General features: G+C 40.1%; 1 protein-coding gene across 1 annotated transcript in view; it reads left to right on the top strand.

Annotated features, from left to right (window-relative positions):
• The window catches only part of HECW2 (HECT, C2 and WW domain containing E3 ubiquitin protein ligase 2), a 246,869-nt gene that overhangs the window by 95,312 nt on the left and 129,088 nt on the right, over window positions 1–22,469 (top strand). Inside the window, exons 3-8 of the mRNA XM_007447815.1 lie at window positions 1,635–1,729; window positions 6,779–6,854; window positions 11,192–11,361; window positions 15,277–15,419; window positions 20,652–20,752; window positions 21,188–22,469. The exon at window positions 21,188–22,469 is cut by the window's right edge and continues 53 nt beyond it. Of these exons, the coding sequence (XP_007447877.1) occupies window positions 1,635–1,729; window positions 6,779–6,854; window positions 11,192–11,361; window positions 15,277–15,419; window positions 20,652–20,752; window positions 21,188–22,469 (1,867 nt within the window). The remainder of the gene's footprint in view (window positions 1–1,634; window positions 1,730–6,778; window positions 6,855–11,191; window positions 11,362–15,276; window positions 15,420–20,651; window positions 20,753–21,187) is intronic.

Genomic DNA, 22,469 nt, shown 5'->3' on the forward strand with positions numbered 1-22,469 from the left:
CATCCCTGCTTCCCTGTTTTTGCCACTACTCACTCCTAAGTCTCTCCAGCCCCATTTTTCTCAGCTGAAGGTCTGAGTTCTGTTTGTCCCATGAGACCTTTTTGACTCCACTGTGCCCTCATGTGGAATATTTTCCACGATCTCCACATTTCTACCTGGCACTCTGCCTCTTCAATGCTTCTCTTCTGGATTTTGTCAGCTTAACAGCTGCACTATAAAACACCTGCTAGACCAGAAACCTCTCTCTGATTCCTTTGCGCTGTCTAGCATAGTGCTGGGCATGGTAAAATTCTTTCACTTCATGATGCCAACTACGTTGTGAATCACTGCTTCGTGATTAACGTACGTAATGGAAGGACTCGATATTTTGCCCATGATAGACCTTTTTTTAATGAGATTTAGTATTTTTTCATTGATGGGAAATATTATATTTTTATATGTAATATTCCTATATAAATTCCTAAAGTAGGATTTTTCTTTAATCATTGTATCTTTTTCTTAAAATAAGCAAACCAAATACTCTGTAGGAGACCACTTGGTGCTGTCAGGAAAGTCAGTGCAGGATTAATTTCCTTGGGGAATCACATCAAGTGGTCCCACTTTAATAATCCAGGTGACTCAGTTGAGAGGGTAACTCCACTCCTATAGGCTAGGACTCTCCTCTGCAGCCTGCCCATCAGCGTCATTACCTATATTAAATGACACCTTGGGAAAAAGACATCTCACAGGGAAACTTCAGTGACTCAGATGTTCTGTATACAGAGAAATTTCAGTGACTCTGGGTTTTATCTTTGACACTTGTTGGCTTCATGGTAATTGTAGGTACTTTCCAAAAACAATAATTGACATTTGTATTGCTTTTTATCAAGTTCATATTATATAGTATACACACGCACCTATAGTTATATCCAATATATATACATACACCTGTCCACACCTGTGGAGATGTAGATATATATTTACTGGTGGTTCCAGAATATGATCCCTACTAGTGGCTACATTTAAGTCACTTAGAAAATTAAAATAATACAGGTCCCCAGACCCTCTCACCACAGAGTCTCCTACAGCAATCTTTTATACTCTGTCTGCTCTTTTTTTATTTCCATTGACAGCTGCATTCTGTCTATATTGTAGAGGATAGGAGTGAAGGCTTTGGAATGGGGCAAAGCCCCATTTGATGGGATTTGAGTCCTGACTCTGTCGTTTCTTACTTGACTGACCTTCAGCAAACCTCAATACTTCAGCTGTTCTATGGGGACAAGAATTTCTGCCTCCCGAGGTAAATATGAGGGGTCAGTAACAATGGGGGCAGAGACGCAGCCCTGTGGTCCATCAGCAGCTCCTCACTGAATGGTAGCTAGTCTTATTCTTATCTCTACACTAATACTTTGGCGTGTTGTTTTTGTGCACTGTTTTTCTAATATATTTGGGGTGTTCTTAGAGATTTTCAGAGAAGCCTGTAAAATCAAACAGGAATTGGTATAATCTGTTGCCTCTGACTGGAAAAGAAGGGATCTCACTCAAAGAGTCCTGAGTGGGATTTTCTGAGAGGTGGAGAGGTGGGTTTCCTCAGGTGATGCCTAAGGGACTTGTTTCAGTGTTTAAATTACTGTTTTTCTCCACTCAATTTACAGCGGAGATAAAAATCTGTTTCAAATACTACCACGGCATTAGTGGAGCCCTGCGAGCCACGACCCCCTGCATCACGGTGAAGAACCCCGCTGTGATGGTGAGTGCCCCTCAGGCTGCTTCCTTGAGCCTCAGTCCCAGAGGCCTTGGTTTCTATTTTTGCCTGTGCAGCTCTGGCAGGGTTATGGGAAACCATACAAAGGAAACACATAGCAGTGTGGGCGCCGTTTTGGGAAAGGAAATAACTTACAGGATGGCTTAACTAAATCCATAATGTAAACCAGTGGGAAAATATGGCTTGATTTATAATAATTCTGTATATAGTCAACTCTCCAGGGAACCTATTCTTGAAGGAAATTGGTGAGTGCCCGTCCATCATGGAAGGTTTTTTTTTAAACTTTGTCAGGGTGGCCAGTTGGTAGGAAATGGTGGCGTTTTGCATCTTATGTGAATTTAATTTACATGAACTCAGAGAGAAGAAAAAAATTTAAGTAGTGGGTGATTCTCCCTACCAGTCAGTTTAACAGACTTTTACCCCAAAGAGAGTGTGAGATGGGGATTACGAATGCGCCGTTCCTGCAGGAGAGAGTGTGGGATCCCTCTTGATGCTGAATTGAACTATAGTGCTTAAAGGTACAACACATATGTTTGGTATCACGTGACCACTCAACAGAAGCCAACCTTTTCACCAGGTCCTCAATTAAAGAAAGAGATATCTAACTTAGCTTTGGAGGAAACTGATTGTGCTGGACTTTTGAAGGAATGTATGTCCATTTCCAACATGGTACTTTCTTAAGAATTACTTTTCACAATTTCATGATTTTTCACTTCACCAACTAACTTTAGAATCTTACAGCTTCACAGGATGCACTCCATTGTACATGGGAGGTTGAACTCAGATGATTCTTGGAGTCCAAGATATATAAATCATTGCAGTGTTTATAAGTCATTAATAACAATCAGGTCGTGAAAGTATAGAAGAAAATTATTGACTCTCGTAATATAGAATCTTCATAATATTGTGTGTGTGTGTACACATTTATAGATGCATGCATTTTTGGAAATAAGCAAGTGAACAGGTTGACTCCCTGAAATTCAGAATGTAATCTCTGCAGATGGCATTTTGAAATTGTCTGGCCCACCAATATGATATCAAGCAGTCTTTTCCTTTCATTTATTCATTCAAACAAATATTCATTGGGTGCCTAGTAAGTGCCAGACATTATACCCACCACTGGGAATGAAATGATAAGCAAAAACACAGCCCTTGCTCTCACTGGTCTGGTGGGGGAGAGAGACATCAATTAAACTGAATTGTATTTATTTGAGTGATAATTACTCTGAGGGGCAGTGAAATGGGGCTATGAGAGCATATACTAGCAGGATTCATCCTGATCAGGAAGGTCTTGGAAAGCTTCCCTGAAGAAGGCATGTTTTCAGGACAATCTGAAGGATGAGTAGAAGTTACTTAGGTGAAGAGGGGGAGGGAAGAACATTTTAGGTAAAGGGAACGGTATGTGCAAAATTTTCAATACCTAAGTTCTCTGTTCACATTTGAATTATATTTGAGTTCCTATTATAGTGAACAAAGTATAGAATATTTTTTTAAAGCCCACATTTACTATATAAGACTTTGAAGGTTCACAAGGAGAATAACCGTTGTTGATTACAAAGTCTGCCATGTCACAGTAAGCACTAGAACACACTAATTAATATTCTAAAAAGAAAAATTGTAAAACTAGAAAAGTGGGGCTGTTGATAATAAAACGTTTGAAGAATTAGCTATGTGTGAAATTAGATAATAGCTTCCAAACATGACTTTCTGGAGTCAGATTTTCTTGGATTTGAGCAGTTTCCATGATCAGATATCACTGATGGCCGGGAGCTTACAGCCTGGTGAGCACTGATCTTTTTCCATTGATTTTGCATTGACATTATTGTGTCAAAGCCTGTGCATAGTTGGAGATAATTAATTTTCTTCAGACAGGTTTTAGAGCACCTTAAAAGCTTCATAGATACAGCACTGGCAATCATAATAGAATATTTTGGTTCAAAGGCTGACCAATGGAATTGGTGGTCAATAGATTTCTGACCAAGCTTGAGACAGTTGGGTCTATATCTGCTATTGAGAGGCTGTGCCAATGGGCATTTCACTGTGGGCTGAGCACTGTGTTTCTATGACAGCATGATGTTCACCTAGGAATATGACCTGTGTGTAGATATTGTACTGACTGACAACATCGATATTCACAAAGCTCATTTAGTAGGATCATTCCATGATGCAAAGAATAGTTGGGCAGTAGCAACCACATTTTAATGCTTGATGACACTGGGTTGGTTGGCTCTCACCAAGTACATATGGTTTATTATATTGTGCTGTACCCCTCTGACTCATCATCCCTAGGTTAAATAGAGCAGAGACAGCACCCAACTGGCCAGATAGTATCGCTGTGTCTGCCTCATCCTGCTTTCACCACACACACACACCCCTGGACTATAAAGTGGCAAATAGAGAGGTAGTACAGACTGCATCTGGGACAGACACTCAGCAACAGCTGCCCTTCCTGTGCCAGGCAGCTCACAAACCGTGGCCTCCCCTCAAATGGACCACACTGCCCAGGGAGATGCGCCCCCTCCGAAAACATGATGTCTCTTCATGCCAAGTGAGAACAGGGAGACTTTGCAAAGATTCATAGTCTGTCATCATTCAAAGCCTACTTAAAATTTTGTAAGAAATTATAGAAACTAAAGAAAATGCCCTTGAATGATCCTTTTAAAAATGTAATTCACTGTCTGGCAAAAGGCTAATATGAAACAATTCTCACAGAATTCACAGATAAACAGTGTCCTTTACAACAGCGTGGTAAAATGCTCATGTGACCTAATATTCAGAGAATTCAGCTTTATCATTCATGACAATAAAGCCAGGAAAGACCAACCTGATCACCGGAAATAGGAACATCAGTGATAATAAACATATCTGTACTCAGTGTTTAGAGAGAGGTTTTTAAATAAACTCCCTTCATAGATTTAAGCCAGGAAAGCTCAGAAGTAATACTGTCAACCCGTGTTGAAACAATACATGGTAGTGAGTGATGGTCGCCTTTATCTGTCCCTGAAGCGAAGGATTTCCTGTTCCAAGTGACACATATCACTGTGTACTCTGATGAATGGCAATGACGTCAAAGTATGCATGACAGAGAAGACATAACTTTTTTTTATTCTTGATTCATTGCAAAAGGATATGTGAGAAAGGAGACCATATGATTAGGATGGCTGCTCTTTCCTTCCCTGTAGAGTTTCTCAGTTACTTCTTGCAGGACAATGTGCATCTGGATGGAACGAAGTAGAGATGCCTGGATGGTACCCTAGGCATGTTGCAAATGATATGTGAAACAATCAGGAAGCAGTTAAGTGTCAAAATAAGCAAAATAGTTTTGACTAAGGTACAAGAAGTAGAGAAGGAAATGGAAAATTTTTTTAATGTTTATTTTATTGTATTTATTTAATTTTGGCTGCGTTGGGCCTTTGTTGCTGCGCACGGGCTCTCTCTAGTTGCGGCGAGCAGAGGCTTCTCTTTGTTGTGGTGCATGGGCTTCTCATTGCGGTGGCTTCTCTTGTTGTGGAGCACGGGCTCTAGGCACACAGGCTTCAGAAGTTGTGGCACACAGGCTCAGTAGTTGTGGCTGACGGGCTCTAGATTGCAGGCTCAGCAGTTGTGGTGCATGAGCTTAGTTGATCCGTGGCATGTGGGATCTTCCTGGACCAGGGCTCGAACCCAACCCGTGTCCACTGCATTGGCAGGCGGATTCTTAACCACTGCGCCACCAGGGAAGCCTGGAAATGGACATTTATATTTCAAAATTTGAATGGAATTTATTTTGAAGTTCCTCAACTTGGCTTGGATTAGTGAAAGTTTTATCTCTTGGTGTATAATTTTTAAGGGAGGTGGGGAGTGCCACAAAGATAAGATGGAAGGGTGTAATCTAAACTTTGGAATTAAAATGTGGTTTCTATTTCTTGACTATTCAAAATACATTCTACCTTCAAATCTGTCTCTTACAGTGTTCTGGACTTCTTTTTTAGAGGACCACGAAACCCTTTTTTCCTAGTGTACCATAAATTGAGCACTAATTGTACCTAAATTGAGAGACTTAATCTGCTATGGTCTGTAAATGACTCGTTTCAAGTAAGATATAATTTACTCAGAAGCTTTTAGAAAAAGCTTTACAATACAATAATCAGTACAATAGGATTGCAAATTCTTGTTATTGCTAATTATAATAGCATGTGCCATGTACCAGTAGCACAATAAAATAGGAGTCTACAAGGGCAGTGGGATATCCACATGGTCGCTCAGAAATATTTAGCAAGGAGGATGATTCTACATTTATATGGATGAGTCTGATGTAAATCACCTGTTTAGTTTATTCTAGGTTTTCCTAATAAATCTGAAGGAATTTGATGTTTGATTTTTAACTTAAGGGAATGTTTTAATACCATAATAGCAATATAAATATGCTTACTACATGTCAACTATATTCTTTTTAAAAAATATTTATTTATTTTATTTTTGGCCGCGTTGGGTCTTCATTGCTGTGCGCGGGCAGTCTCTAGTTGCGGCGAGCAAGGGCTACTTTTCGTTGCGGTACGCGGGCTTCTCATTATGGTGGATTCTCTTGTTGCGGAGCATGGGCTCTAGGCACGCGGGCTTAAGTAGTCGTGGCTTGCAGGCTTAAGTTGTGGTGCATGGGCTTAGTTGCTTCGCAGCATGTGGGATCTTCCCAGACCGGGGCTCAAACCCGTGTACCCTGCATTGGCAGGAGGATTCTTAACCACTGTGCCACCAGGGAAGCCCCAATATTCTTACCAAAGAAATAAAAGGACATAAAGTAAGTTGATTCATATCCCAGGGAACGTGGAAGCTCATATTGGTTACATTTGGGGTAAAGATTAAATTTAGGTATGACCCTTCCTCTAGTCTCTGAGACTCTGCATTTATGTCTCACTTCCAAGATTTGTAGCATATGAAAAGGCATATACAATACATTGATACAAAAATCATATTTGCAAATATATGTGCTTCCCTAAAAAAGTTGAGAGGTACCATATTCCTGTGGAACTTCACATATGTGTTTTTTCTCTGCAGATGGGGGCAGAAGGCATGGAAGGAGGTGCTTCAGGAAGCCAGCACTCTCGAAAACTCGTTAGCTTTACGTTGTCTGGTAAGGATGTCTTTAAACATGACGTCCAGTTGGAAAGTGTGTAATTTCAAAGGCACGAATAGTCACTTCTTTCTCCACTCTCATATATGATATGTGAGCAAGTTTTTTTTTTTTTTTTGGTAATACTTCTGGAAATTCATGTATATCTCTTACCATGAAAAATTAGATTATTAATATAAACTCAGAAAGTTTCTAGCAAGTTGTCTTGTGATGAAAATACCATAATTATGTATACTTACTTAAAAAAAAACTGTAATGTAACATGTGCTAAACCCACTGTAGAGCTTAGATAAGTGAAAACAATTTGTGCTTGCCTCATCTAGAGAAAGGAAAAATTTGGAGACTAGCGAAAAAAAGCCAAGGGATACTCCTATTTCTGTGAAGGAATACAAATAAAGAATTGAAAAGTGGATAAGACAATTTTTTTGTTGTTTATTTTCTGGTTAGTAAAATATTCTGATTTTTTTTGTATATTTATCGTACAACTGAAGCACTGCTTTTCAGGTTGTGAGTTGGAACTCATTGGTGATTTATAAGATTAATTTAGTTGAAACTAGCAATTAAAAAAAGAATAGAAAAGAGCCAGAGTTTAACCACCAAAGGGAAATGTTTTTCATAGAACACCAGTTTATACAAACTGAAAATTGCACACACAAAAATATACACACCTATGTATGTGTATAATGGGTTTCAAGATAAATGTATTTCACGCATAGATCACTGTCAAAAAAAGTTTCAAAGCCACCGATTTAAAAAAATTAATCGGCAGTCATAAAGTCAAGAATACCCTAAGAAAATCAGTATTTGAAATGGACTTTTAAAACAGACAACCGTACTACAATACATGTAAAATCAAGTCTAACAGATGTCTATCACTGAAAGATGTTTTGTTTTCATTTTTCCATTATTGTAGTGCTTCTGAAATTTAAATTAGGTTTACTTTTTCTTGGCTGCAAAAAAATGTTATGAATGAAAATAGAAAATGAAAATAGAAATTTTCAAGAGTGAAGGTTAGAAGGCTGATCTTGAAAACACAAGTCCATGATGCATGAATATCACGTGTAATGGACGTGTGCACGGTAGTTCATTGCTGGCCCACGGCCCATCTGTGTCTGTTCTAGCATGTTCCTTCTCCTCCCCTTCCCCCGCCATACAGGTTACTTACCATGAAAACTATTTTGCTTTGGTTCTCTGGCAAATCTCAGAGGCTGTAAACTGGTTCAAATTTGCCCAATAAATATATTTTGGTTGGAACCCTCAGGGTTTTAAAAATATTCAGATTTTTAGAAAAGCACTTACTACCACTGCCTATGATACTACTCCCCACCCCCCTTATCTGTCTCTCTTTTGAAAGCACTTCAGTTGGCTACCTGTGCTTTAGACCTTCACAGTTCTGGGGGGGTTGCAGGAAGAGAAATTGTTTATAGATTTCTTCGTTTATAGATATGGAACAGTTGGCCAACCTCCATGGCTCAGAAAACTTAGTTTGACCATACCACGGTTTTCTTAGTTTAGAAGCATTGCCCTAAGCTTTCAAATGATCAATATCACTCTAAATATGACACACACATATTGATTTTGACTCCAGAGGGGATGTTAATTAACCCACCATGGGAGAATGACCACGTAGAAGTTGAAAATCCCAGGACATTCTCCTAAAAAGTAGGAGATAAGCTTTGGGGCACAGCCAAATCCTTTTTTTTATATATACAACTTTTTCTAACATCCACCTCAATACACATGGAGGCTCGCTACCTAAAATCTGCTTTATTTCTTACCATGTAATCAGCTATTTGCAGTTGATGTATAGAAATGGCTAAAAATTATAGAAGATGAAAGCAATTTTATAACGGTAATTCTAAAAGATTCATCTGGTTGTAGCATACTGACAGTGGATGATAATATTTATGGAGAGCATTTAAGCACTGTAGAATGTCTGTCTGCTAGTGTTCTGCTCTTGATTATCTATGTATAAGTAGGGGCACAAATAATTGAACTCTACAGCTAAAACAAAAAACTGTTTTTTTGTTTTGTTTTGTTTTGTTTTTGCGGTACGCGGGCCTCTCACTGTGTGGCCTCTCCTGTTGCGGAGCACAGGCTCCGGACGCGCAGGCTCAGCGGCCATAGCTCACGGGCCCAGCCGCTCCGTGGCATGTGGGATCTTCCCGGACCGGGGCACTTACCCGTGTCCCCTGCATCGGCAGGCGGACTCTCAACCACTGCGCCACCAGGGAAGCCCCAAAAAACTGTTTTTTGATGACTATCTTAAACCTTTTCTCCAAGTAAGAAGGATATTTAACCTGTCATACCTTTGTGACTTTGAGTCCTTCTTTAGTCTATTAGGTGATGTGGATATTTATGAACAATAAAATATATAAAAGATAAAAGAGAGGCAAGAGATGGATAAAGTGAACTGAATAATCAGAGTACAAATAATTGGTAGTTTATTGTATTTATTTGTACGATGTCCCTTGTGGAAAAGGGTTAATAGTGACATCTTTCTTCGCTCTGGCTTAATCTTCTGGTGGATGCTTTTTCTTCAAAGGAATGTTTTGCGTGAATAATTTAGCTCTGTCAGATGTCATGGCAGCCATTTCTGTACATGTTACTCCTTGTTTACTGCAAAGAAATCCCTTCTTGAGAAGGAGATTTAATATCTAAAGAATGTCATTCTCTTGTCTGAGTCTGAGGCGAGCACAATCAAGAAAGGTAAGAAAATAAGTATGTAAATTGCATTTTCTCTCAAAGCTATTTAATGCTAAATAAAGCCAAGTGAAAACATGTAGCATTATTAAATTAACAGTAAAATGCAAATGCTGTATTAATAATGACTCCATAGTTTAGGAAGTGCCAGGGATGGGGACTGTGAAGCTAATGAGATTACAGCAGCTTCTCTGAAGTGCTTGTCTAGTTCTTTACTCATCTTTCCCTTCCGCCACTGGCTTTTAGATCAAAGATCTTACTATATTTGATGCAGTGTTCTTAACATAAGGTCCGCTTGCTTGAATTTTTAAATCTTTTCTGACATGTTAGACTGTCTCCCGCTACTGCCAGTTATGAGTCATTCGACAGTCCTGGTCTGTTTTCATCACATGTTATTTAGGCCACAAGTTCTTGTTGGTCGTTGGTGAACCTCCTCCAGGGAGTATGGTTCTATGGGCAACCCCAGGCCAATTCTGTCCTTCTAAGAAAGACTTCGTGTTTCAGGAATGGGCTTGAGTAGGATGACCATGGTGACCTCCTAAAATGTGGGGTTACTCTATAGGGTCTCTTCCCCAGCTCATTTGGGTAATCCAAAGGTCTTTGAGGATTCAGAGGCCATCCACAGAATTTTTTTCTGAACCAGTGGTCAGGACTACCCTACACTGATCATAACTGCATAAAGTTACCTAGAGGCTGTCTGTTCTCCCGGAAGCTTTCAAGATCATTTAGCTCTCAGGGCAACCTTATTCAAACTGATATTCTCAGAAAGGCATTGAGGATCCAGTGAAGCCAGCTTTATTTCCTGACATTTTTGTATCCCTCAGCTTGACCATTTTTAAAAGTTGTAGTCTCTTCACTAACCAGACTTCAGCCAGAACTTTTATCAGCTCGCATAGTATGAAATAACAAGTGGTGACTCTAAGATGAGTTATGGGACATTCATCAAATATTTAATTTACTTAACAGCCTATTGAAAAAAATAAACTTACAATTATTTAATATAGAAGATAGCATTCAAAGTTTAGAAATATTTCTGGTCTCCTTTTATTTCCCCTAACATTCATTTCATTTGTAGAATACATATGATGTTTTAAATATGGCACAACTGAATGTGTGCTCTTAGGTTTCATCCCCAGTCAAACTTAAGTCAGTGCATCTCATATGTGTATAGAGAAGATTCACTTTTCTCTCATGAAGGAACATATTGGTTTTCTTTTTTAATACACTATTTACTAAGGGTTTCTCTCAAGGCATTGTGTGAAATGCTAGCTGCCAAGCCACATAGAAAAAGGGGGTGAAGATGTACGTGTTAGGATCAAAATGTTGCCCAGGAAAAGTCATTTTAGGTGTATAAGGTGGTAGTAAAAGTTTGGCTTCATTTTGCAGCCTGTTAGGAGACTTTCTGCTGGAACTAGTCATAACCCACTTGTCCTCACTTACCTAAGCAATCATAGTGTGAATAACTTTGTTGTTTTACCAAGTAGTTTCTGTTTAGAGCTTCCTGTGTGATTATTTAAGAACAAATTGTCGTTGAGCTGCTTGTTCTAATCAAGATACGTGAATCTGTTCTCCTTCTGTCCTCCTCTCCCTCTCTCTTTCACTCCCTCCTTCCTCTTCTCTTTCTTTCTTTAAAGATCTTCGGGCAGTTGGGCTAAAGAAAGGGATGTTCTTCAATCCTGACCCTTATCTTAAGATGTCGATTCAGCCAGGGAAGAAGAGCAGTTTCCCCACTTGTGCCCACCATGGGCAGGAGAGGAGGTCTACTATCATCAGTAACACCACAAATCCAATTTGGCACCGAGAGGTAAGATGATCGTACACGGCCTTCTACTTGACAGTTAGGAAGTTGGCCAACTCCATCTCTCTCCACTGGACTCTGTATCATTGAGCTGCTTATGGGTGTGGGCAAGATGGTTGAGGTGTCTAGAGGTTCTGTTGGAAAAAGGTACAATGAAAATGAGGTATTCCCTTCTAACCAGGGCTGGGTCTAGGGTAAATCAAGTGAGGCACTTCCTTCAGGTGCATGATTTATAGGGTCCAAAAGACTCGATGATCAAAATTAATATTTCAGTGCAATATTTAAAAAGAAATCAAAATCAAGGCAAAAATTCATGATGAACAAAATATCAAAATTCTGTAAGGGCAGCATCAGTAACTGCCTTGCCAAGCCGTATGGGAGCCTGAGGCAGAAGGAAAAGTCAGTAATACTGATCCCATTTTTATTTAAAATTTTGATATTTTGTTCTAGCATATACTCAGTACAGATGAAAGGAATTTCTCTCCTTACTGTCTGGCAAATGGTTTTTGGATTTCCATTATAGATTTTGGTTACTTGCATGAACCATTCAAGGAGTTGTCATCCTGAGGCAAGGCAGATTGTGTTGATGGTATTTCAGACTCTCTCACAGTTACAATATGTTACCAGTCATCACAGTGCATCATATCAGTGAAATCAAGCTCAGGGTTTTCCCACTGGAACTATTTAAAGTCAAAGAATGAACAGAGACATTGCTTCTTTTCTAGGGAGCAAAGTGTGAGTTCTCCCACCATTTCTCAGGGAACCGAGACACATTTCATATACTAGCATTAATGAGTGCTTCTAGACAAACCTGTATTGGCATGGGAGTTGCACAATTAATTAAATCACTCCCTAAATGTTTAATGACAATAATATGTTCTAACAATGTTGAACGAGTATTTCATTGGAGAGGGAGATACTTCAGGGGATCTAAAACCAATTGGAGAAAAGATGTGGCTATTTGAGACTTGCCAGTGCAGCAGGATGTTTCTCCTGGGCAGTTTTTATGGTTATTTAAGTGGATAAAAGCTACATGTTTTCTTATTCCTGGTTTGAAAAACTACTTACTGTCCCCAAATAGTGAATAACTTTTAAAGGCATACCACTTAATTTAACACATTAGAAGCCTAGAAGACATAAAACGTTATCTCAAGATGAGCACTTAGAAGGCACATAGTGGATATAGTAATGATACTAGCAATAACTTTATTTCCCTAACATTCTTTTTTTTAATTTAATTCAATTTTTTTATACAGCAGGTTCTTATTAGTCATGAGTTTTATACACATCAGTGTATACATGTCAATCTTAGTCTCCCAATTCATCACACCACCATCCCCAACCCCCGTGGCTTTTCCCCCTTGGTGTCCATACATTTGTTCTCTACATCTGTGTCTCAACTTCTGCCCTGTAAACCGGTTCATCTGTACCATTTTTCTAGGTTCCACATACATGCGTTAATCTACGCTATTTGTTTTTCTCTTCTGACTTACTTCACTCTATATGACAGTCCCTAGATCCATCCACATCTCAACAAATGACTCAATTTCGTTCCTTTTTATGGCTGAGTAATATTCCATTGTATATATGTACCACAACTTCTTTATCCATTCGTCTGTCGATGGGCATTTAGGTCGCTTCCATGACCTGGCTATTGTAAATAGTGCTGCAGTGAACATTGGGGTGCATGTGTCTTTTTGAATTATGGTTTTCTCTGGGTATATGCCCAGTAGTGGGATTGCTGGAACATATGGTAATTCTATTTTTAGTTTTTTAAGGAACCTCCATACTGTTCTCCATAGTGGCTGTATCAATTTATATTCCCACCAACAGTGCAAGAGGGTTCCCTTTTCTCCACACCCTCTCCAGCATTTGTTGTCTGTAGATTTTCTGATGATGGCCATTCTGACTGGTGTGAGGTGATACCTCATTGTAGTTTTGATTTGCATTTCTCTAATAATTAGTGATGTTGAGCAGCTTTTCATGTGCTTCTTGGCCATCTGTATGTCTTCTTTGGAGAAATGTCTATTTAGGTCTTCTGCCCATTTTTGGATTGGGTTGTTTGTTTCTTTAATATTGAGCTGCATGAGCTGTTTATATATTTTGGAGATTAATCCTTTGTCCATTGATTCGTTTGCGAATATTTTCTCCCATTCTGAGGGTTGTCTTTTCGTCTTGTTTATGGTTTCCTTTGCTGTGCAAAAGCTTTTAAGTTTCATTAGGTCCCATTTGTTTATTTTTGTTTTTATTTCCATTACTCTAGGAGGTGGATCAAAAAAGATCTTGCTGTGATTTATGTCAAAGAGTGTTCTTCCTATGTTTTCCTCTAAGAGTTTTATAGTGTCCGGTCTTACATTTAGGTCTCCAGTCCATTTTGAGTTTATTTTTGTGTATGGTGTTAGGGAGTGTTCTAATTTCATTCTTTTACATGTAGCTGTCCAGTTTTCCCAGCACCACTTATTGAAGAGACTCTCTTTTCTCCATTGTATATCCTTGCCTCCTTTGTCATAGATTAGTTGACCATAGGTGCATGGGTTTATCTCTGGGCTTTCTATCTTGTTCCATTGATCTATGTTTCTGTTTTTGTGCCAGTACCATACTGTCTTGATTACTGTAGCTTTGTAGTATAGTCTGAAGTCAGGGAGTTTGATTCCTCCAGCTCCGTTTTTTTCCCTCAAGACTGCTTTGGGCTATTCGGGGTCTTTTGTGTCTCCATACAAATTTTAAGATTTTTTGTTCTAGTTCTATAAAAAATGCCATTGATAATTTGATAGGGATTGCATTGAATCTGTAGATTGCTTTTAACCATGTTTTTAACCATGTTACCAGTACAAGCCTGATAAGGGGGGTGTAAGGGATGAGATTATCATCCCTCCATTTGTGTGATTAAGAAACAAGCTTAAAATGTTTATGTAACTAGCTATTCAGGGGCTAGTAGTGCTTAAACTCTGCTCCCTTATTCTAAGCAAGTGCTTTTTCCATTAAGAAGATGACTAAACTTTACGGCCCTTTGGTGAAAATAAATTGTTATGACTAAATAAATTTAGTGACCCCTAAGTGTAAAGCTGGCTGGCACTATTCATATCACTGTGGTTGCCTGGATACTGCCAGGGGAGGAGAGAAATGGTTCAGGTTAGATTCCTGGCTCCATCACTTACTTTTCCTGAAAGCCTCATCATTAAAAAGAAAATTTTATCTTTGTAATATATGTGAAAGTCTTTGTAAATGAGTAAAGCTCTTTATTTTTATTTTATATCCTTATTAATATCCAATCCAGTTTTCTCCAATGGCATTCTTAAAACAACACATCTTATCGTAACCTCATACTTTTATTTTTCTGTCCCAGAAGAAATGTCCCTGTGTGCCTTTTAAATTAAGTAACTTCCGTTTAAGCATTGTTTTATTTTAATATAAACCAGGGAAACCATCATATCCTTTAGATGTTCCTACTTTAACCACTAAGTGAAGGAGTATTTTAACCTATGATGTGCAACTTCAAAAATACCATGGGGTCAGGAATTAAAATTGCTGTTAATCAAATGTATCAGTTAAGTCTAAGCCACTCTATAACAAGACATTAAGTGTTAAAGAATAAAGATATGTTAAATGTAGTGAGCACTAAAATTGTATTGTACATAGTTTAATATTTGATAGCATCTCCTAAAACTGTTGAACCAGGAAGGGTTGGATGATCGAAGGGGCTTCCTTTGTCATACAGATCCTAGCTGTTGCTTTTTAGTCTTTGTGAATGTTAATGATTCTGAGTGAATAAAGGATTGACAATAGCTGCAGATTTTTCTGGCAATGTGGACTCTGTGTGTCGTTAGGATTTAAGAGATACTATTTTCTGTAATAATAAACTGATATACATAATTTCATATTTATCTTTTTTTGACTCAACATGTTATGTTTTGTTTTCAGAAATATTCCTTTTTCGCACTCCTTACCGATGTCTTAGAAATTGAAATTAAAGACAAATTTGCCAAGAGCCGACCTATCATCAAACGTTTTCTGGGGAAACTAACCATTCCAGTCCAGAGGCTTTTGGAGCGACAAGCCATCGGGTAATCAGCCGTCACACCTAGGGGTCTTGTTGGGATTAGCTCCTCCTGAAGCAACTGAAATGATACTTTGAAGTCCGAGGACTTTTCTTACTGATAAGAAGTGGTAACATAATTCTTTTAAAAAGGAAAGTGCTCCATGCCGCAGAGCGGCTGGGCCCGTGAGCCATGGCCGCTGAGCCTGCGCGTCCGGAGCCTGTGCTCCGCAGCGGGAGAGGCCACAACAGTGAGAGGCCCATGTACCGCAAAAAAAAAAAAAAAAAAAAAAAAGAAAGAAAGTGCTCATATACTCATTGAAATGTGCAGGGCAGAAAGCACTTTATTTTAATTATATACCTTTTTTGGGTTATCTATCTTTTCCGCGATGTACCTTCCATTATTACCATTTCAGTGTCAAATGTCATGGCGCTCAGTTGTTTTTGAGATATTGAAATCTTGCTATAAAAATCCCTCCCTAAAGCAAGATCTCCGTGTCAGGTTGACACCTCCTGATCCTGATTAACCCCATCCAGAGAATATGTTATTCCTGAGACACCAAAACCACCTTATTTTAGGATCCTTTAAAACAAAGCCTAGACTCTGAGAAGGTGTTATAGTGGAGCTCTAAGACATAGACGTTCGTTCAAACAACTAGAAATTACTTGTTGAGAGCATTTTAAATTTATTTATTTATTTATTTTGGCTGTGTTGGGTCTTCGTTTCTGCGCGAGGGCTTTCTCTAGTTGGCGGCAAGCGGGGGGCCACTCTTCATCGCGGTGCGCGGGCCTCTCACTATCGCGGCCTCCCTTGTGGCGAAGCACAGGCTCCAGATGCGCAGGCTCAGTAATTGTGGCTCACGGGCCCAGCCGCTCCGCGGCATGTGGGATCCCCCCAGACCAGGGCTCGAACCCACGTCCCCTGCACTGGCAGGCAGACTCTGAACCACTGCGCCACCAGGGAAGCCCGTTGAGAGAATTTTAAAATGTGATTTGACATCTGTTTTCTTTCTGTGAACTTTTTGTAAGCTGTGAATCAAGTAGTTAAGAAATCGTAACATGCCTCCATCCCTTACTATAAATGGTGTATATATTTTCACATGGTAAGTGCCAGCAAACCCAGTAACACTGGTGCTCTCAGGTGGCACTGGGGGGCATCTTTTTCATTTTTGGAGGACATTATGAACATATGATAACAGTAGTGGTAGTAGCAGCAGTATCAGTGATAACAGTAGTTGTAGTAGTGGTGGCAGCAGTAGTAAACCAAAGTAAACAAAAAAGATGATGAGACCCTATTCTATGTCAGGAGCTAAGTAAATTACACTCATTAGCTCATGTAATCTTCTCAACAACTCTGAGAGGTGAATAATGTGATTATACCGATTCTGGAGATGAGAAATCTGAGGCTAGCAAGCCAGGGGTGGAGCTGGGATTTGAGCAGATCCGTCAGCTCCGGAATCCCAGCTTCTCTGCAACACTTTAAGGACTGGCAGTGATGGAATACTAGTCTAGCTAACTGAGGAAGGTTGCTCATTCCTATTCACCTTGCAGCTAATTAACTGTTCTATTCTGGCAAGTCACAATTTTTTCAGGCATTAGTTTCCTCATCTGAAGAATAAAGTCTTTAGACCGATGATCTCTAAGACACATTCAAAACCTGAAATTAAGTGATTCTACTGGATTCTAATTCTCTGGCCATCAGAGACAATGGTTGAGCCAGACCACATGAAGTAGAAATATTAGGCTGAAATTCTAGCAGCCTGGTTTAATTTGATAAAACTGGGAAATCACAGTCATTTTTAAGGATAGCAATTATTGCTTCTAGTAGAGATATTCTTTGGGAAGTTTTAAAAAATTATTTTTAGGATTGATAGAAAATGAAAAATTATGAAGAGTGAGAATTAACTCTCATTGGAAATATACTAATTTAGTTTATATAAGTATAATCATATAATTTATATAATATCTGTGACACTTGGCAGAGTGTCGATTTATGTATACCAGTAAGAATGATCAAGGGAAAATAAAACCTTGAAACTTGAAATGCTTGAAAGCATTTTGAGTGCTTGAAACTCCTGTTAACTTGCTGGCTTTTCATTCAGTCTTTTAAAGAACTGGACACATGAGTACTGCCTGTCATGGATTCCATGTGTACTGGAAGGAAGTCCAGCATGAATTCGTAAAATATCAGAATTATGAAATGTTTCTACATAAGTATATTAAAAGCATTGCCTGATACTTAGGGATTTGCTTTATTGAATAAATATGATACTACATATTAGTGTATTGGCTGTTAGCATCTAAATATATTTTTGATCTGATTATTACTTTCTATCAAGTAATTGATACGTCTTGAAAAATACTGAGTTTTCTTATGTGTTTTGTAGACTGCAACTCTCTGAAATAGCTGAGGTTTTACATGGTGAGGTTTTATAGGATGAGCTAGAAGTCCTTACTAATTACCTATTTTAAGAGCATTGGTTTGAATGTGACATTTTTCAGAGAGTGGCTTGCATTCTGTCCAAAAGGCACATCACTGTGCCATGCTTTGTCATTTGCTGTGATTACACTAGTGAGAGAATGTCTCAGTCAGACAGTGAGAGTTCTTTGGCACTTATTCTTTATAATGATGTATCATAATCATATATAATAGAGGGTACACAATTATCTGTCATGGCAAGAGGGAGGATGAATCAGATGAGACTGAGTAAAAACAAGAAAGAGGTGAATCCCTTGACAGGCACTCAAAAAGGATGAAACCCCCTTGACTTGGAATCTCCAAATAGGGAGGCTTTCCTGTACTGATAGATTGAATAGTTGAGTATCTTGTCAGTTTGGGTAAAAAATAGCACTAACACCTGTTAAAATTCTTTTTTCCAAGTAAAGGGTCTCATTTGTTAAATTTATTCAACAAATGTGTGGGTGTGTATACATATAGTGTCTACTAAATGTTAAGCACTGTGTTGGGTATTTGGGATATGATAGTGAGCAAAAGGATGGGTGCCATTCTTAGAATCCCTACTAAGCATTTACTTCCTAGCTAAAATGCATCACTTTTATAAGTTTTTATCATCAACGCCAACACTTTACTTTTATTGGCCAAAGAGGAGGAGAGGAGCGTCAATTTAATTTTAACAAAGAAATGAAGATTTTTATTATTCTAGGACTGAATGTCCAAAGATGTGGGTGAGGAACCGTAATGTTGAGAGTAGGTCCCAGTAGTTTGCTGCTGGGTTCATGCGTTAGTGGACAAAGGTGGAGCATCTCTGTGTGTCAGGCACTGTCTACATGCTGGAAGAGAGAAAAAGACATCCCTGCCGTCATTATAGTCATTATAGAATTATTCGAACACGCTAATGTAAAAGCATTTAACATACCTGTAAATGTCTAATAGTTAAAAATGCCAATATATCCCTTTACAGAAAAAAAAATGTTTTAAATACCAGATTAAGTAGACAAAACATTATGATAATGATTGCATTGATATGAGCCATGAGTAAATATCATTAAAATGCATGCTACTGAAAGCAGCCGAGAATCACTGAAAGTGTGCATAAAATGAGATCTGATCTGGAGAATGCACATCAGGGGCTTCTGTGTCAGATGCATCTGTGTTCTAATCCTGGTTCTGTCACTTAATTGTTGCCTGGCCTTGGGCAGGTTACTTACCCTCCCTATGCCTTAGAAAACAGGGCCACCACTTGCCTCACAGGGAAGATTGAAGGAGATGATGCATGCAAAGCCCTTATCAGAGTGTAAGCACTCAATTGGGGGAAACAAAGCTTTTTAAAAACATCGATCAAAAAATTATTACATTTCTAGGGAAGAAAAAGAAAGAAGTAAAGGAAATGATCTCATTATTTTAAGAAAATCTTGCTATGAACTCAAAGAAATTCATAAGAGCTGAACTGGGATTTTACATTAGCATGTAAATGTGTACACGCTAATGTAAAATCCCAGATAACATCTATTTATAATTGTACTGAGGAGGTAGAGAAGAACAAGCAAAATAGTTATGGAGATTAATAATCAGTAGCTGACCAGAGGCTCTGAAGTGTACAGTGGTGCAAGTATTAGGTAGAGGCCTTGTGTTTTCCTCCTGAAGTTGCCATTAGAGGGCAGTGTGAGAGCAGAGATACTGTGATTTGGTACTATCCCTCTGATTATTTTCCTTAATTAAGAATAAATCAGATTCTGAACGAAAGTTGCTTGCATACAGAGAAATGATGTGATTGTATTTAATTTTGATAAATAAACACGGAATTGAAAAAGATCAACCGCTCCATCCTCGAGGAGGCTGGTAGCCTGAGCCTGGAGCCAAGGTGGGGCAGGAGCTGGGCCCGGTTGTGGTCCCCTCCAGCGCACCTCCAAGTGTGGCAGCGAGACTCCGACAGTTCTCCAGCTGTCCCATCAGTATGGCTTACAAGCTGCCTGGAGTATCAGTGATAGGCCCCCCAATAGTGAGGGCCAACAGTGAGCCCCTTACTTTACAGGTGAGGAAGGGGAGGTGCAGCAGCCCCCTGCCTCTCACACAGCTGGAGCAGCTGTCAGAGCCCGGCCTGTTCTCACGCTGCTCTCTCCTGACTCCCAGCTCCTGTTCTTCAGGATACAGCAGCACTGTGCCCTCCATGTGATAACCCTTACCTGTGTGCCTCTCTCTCTCTTTTGTTTCTTTTTCTTTTGCTTGGCCGGCCGTGCAGCATGCAGGATGCGGGATCTTACTTCCCCAACCAGGGACGGAACCTCTGCACCCTGCAGTGGAAGCACGGAGTCCTAACCACTGGACCACCAGGGAATTCCCTGTACCTGTCTTTTTAGAACCTAACTCCTATCATGCTAAATGCTTAGGAACGAGACCTTCTATACATTTACACTTGAGTCAGAAAACACCCAAAATTTTAGGGCTTTCTCAGCTCCTTGATGGCTTTTAAAATGCCCTTTCTCTGGTCACTCTTAACAGTGAGAGAGCAAATCAGTGCCCTTTAAAAAAATCATAACAATATTGTACAGTATTGCATTTTCAGCCTTTACTGATACTTTTCCTTGTGACAAGATTCCCTTTTATCCCTGGGTTTATAAGTGTTCATTTGTACAAATGAACAAAATTACACTGACTCTTAACATGCCTTTGACCTTTTATTTTCTTGTGAGTATGCAAGTTTCAAGAGAAATATGTGGGGTTTGGGGGGTGGCCTATGGGAAGAAGATGAAGGCTGACAGCAGAGTAGTACGGATGAAGGAACCATTTCTCCTCTTGCAGTGATCAGATGCTCAGCTACAACCTCGGCAGAAGGCTCCCAGCTGACCACGTGAGTGGGTACCTCCAGTTCAGAGTGGAGGTCACATCTTCTGTGCATGAAGGTGAGATACCTGTATAAATATATTGCTCTAGGAAAAACTTATTAAATCTTACTCTGTTGCCAGTTTACATTTGAACAGAATTGTTCGTATCCTGTTCTGAACATAAAATAGCTGTCAAATGATTACCTGCTGAAGTTTTCCAAGCAGATTTAAAAGCCTGTTTATCAAAAAATCTCTCTTAGGTTTTACCTGCATTTGGAAACTGGGATGTGGAATTTCCAGCAGTAGTGAACATGTAAACCTCATATGTCTAACTGACCAGCAATATATGTACTCGTTTAGTAGTGAATAGTAACTCTTAGCAAGTTGGTGGTACTGTAAAGAGACCTCAGTGGGATGACTGAAGTCTTTGAACTGATTGGTGGCAAAGGAATAGGACATTAAAAGCATTCGTTATTACTACTTTGTTTTTATAAATGCTGTTTTCTCCTTCAGATGCTTCTCCAGAAGCTGTTGGCACAATACTTGGAGTCAGTACTGTGAACGGAGACCTAGGAAGCCCTTCTGATGAGGAGGACATGCCAGGGGGCCATCATGACAGCACGGTTTGTTCCAATGGACCAGTTTCTGAGGAAAGTGCTAATGGGACCCCCAAGCATTCTTTCAGGACTAGCTCTACTCTGGAAATAGACTCAGAAGAATTAACCTCTACTTCTTCAAGGACCTCACCTCCCAGAGGACGTCAGGATTCACTCAATGATTATTTAGATGCTATTGAACACAATGGCCATTCCAGGTCGGGTGCAGCTACTTGTTCGGAAAGGTCCATGGGAGCCTCTCCGAAACTAAGGAGTAGTTTTCCCACCGACACGAGACTCAATGCAATGCTTCATATCGACTCAGATGAAGAAGACCACGAGTTCCAGCAAGACCTGGGTTATCCATCCTCCTTGGAGGAGGAAGGAGGGTTGATAATGTTTAGCAGGGCATCAAGAACGGATGATGGGAGCCTGACATCTCAGATAAAGCCAGAAGACAGCACGGTGGAGAATGAGGAAGCCTCCACCAATGAAGCTGCTTCCTTCGAGGATAAGCCAGAAAATCTTCCAGAGCTTGCGGAGAGCTCCTTACCCTCAGGTCCAGTCCCTGATGAAAGTGAGAATGCTCCAGAGTCTCAACCAAGTGCTGACCAGGGGAGCACTGAACTGTGTGGCTCTCAAGAGGTAGATCAGCCCACAAGTGGGGCAGACACGGGCACTTCTGACACGTCAGGAGGAAGCCGAAGAGCCATCAGTGAGATGGAGTCCCTTGATCAGGGGTCTGAGCCTTCCCAGGTGTCCTCGGAAACAGAGCCCAGTGACCCTGCCAGGACAGAGAGCGTGAGCGAGGCCAGCACCAGGCCTGAGGGAGAGAGTGACCTGGACGGGGCCGACAGCTCCTGCAATGAGAGCGTTACCACGCAGCTGTCCTCGGTGGAGACACGGTGCTCATCTCTTGAGAGTGCGCGGTTTCCCGAAACCCCAGCCTTTTCTTCTCAGGAGGAGGAAGATGGAGCCTGTGCAGCACAGCCCACCAGCAATGGCCCTGCTGAAGGGTCACAGGGTTCCATATGCACTCCTGGTTCTTTACCTGTAGTGCAGGTGCCCAGTGGAGAGGAGGAAGGGCCAGGGGCAGAATCGGCTACTTCACCTGACCAGGAGGAGGTGGGGGAGGTCTGGCAGCGGAGGGGGAGCCTGGAGGGAGCTGCTGCTGCTACTGAGAGCCCGCCCCAGGGAGA

Source organism: Lipotes vexillifer, unplaced genomic scaffold (assembly GCF_000442215.2).
Source record: "Lipotes vexillifer unplaced genomic scaffold, Lipotes_vexillifer_v1.1 scaffold555, whole genome shotgun sequence".
In the NCBI taxonomy this organism is placed as follows: domain Eukaryota; kingdom Metazoa; phylum Chordata; class Mammalia; order Artiodactyla; family Lipotidae; genus Lipotes; species Lipotes vexillifer.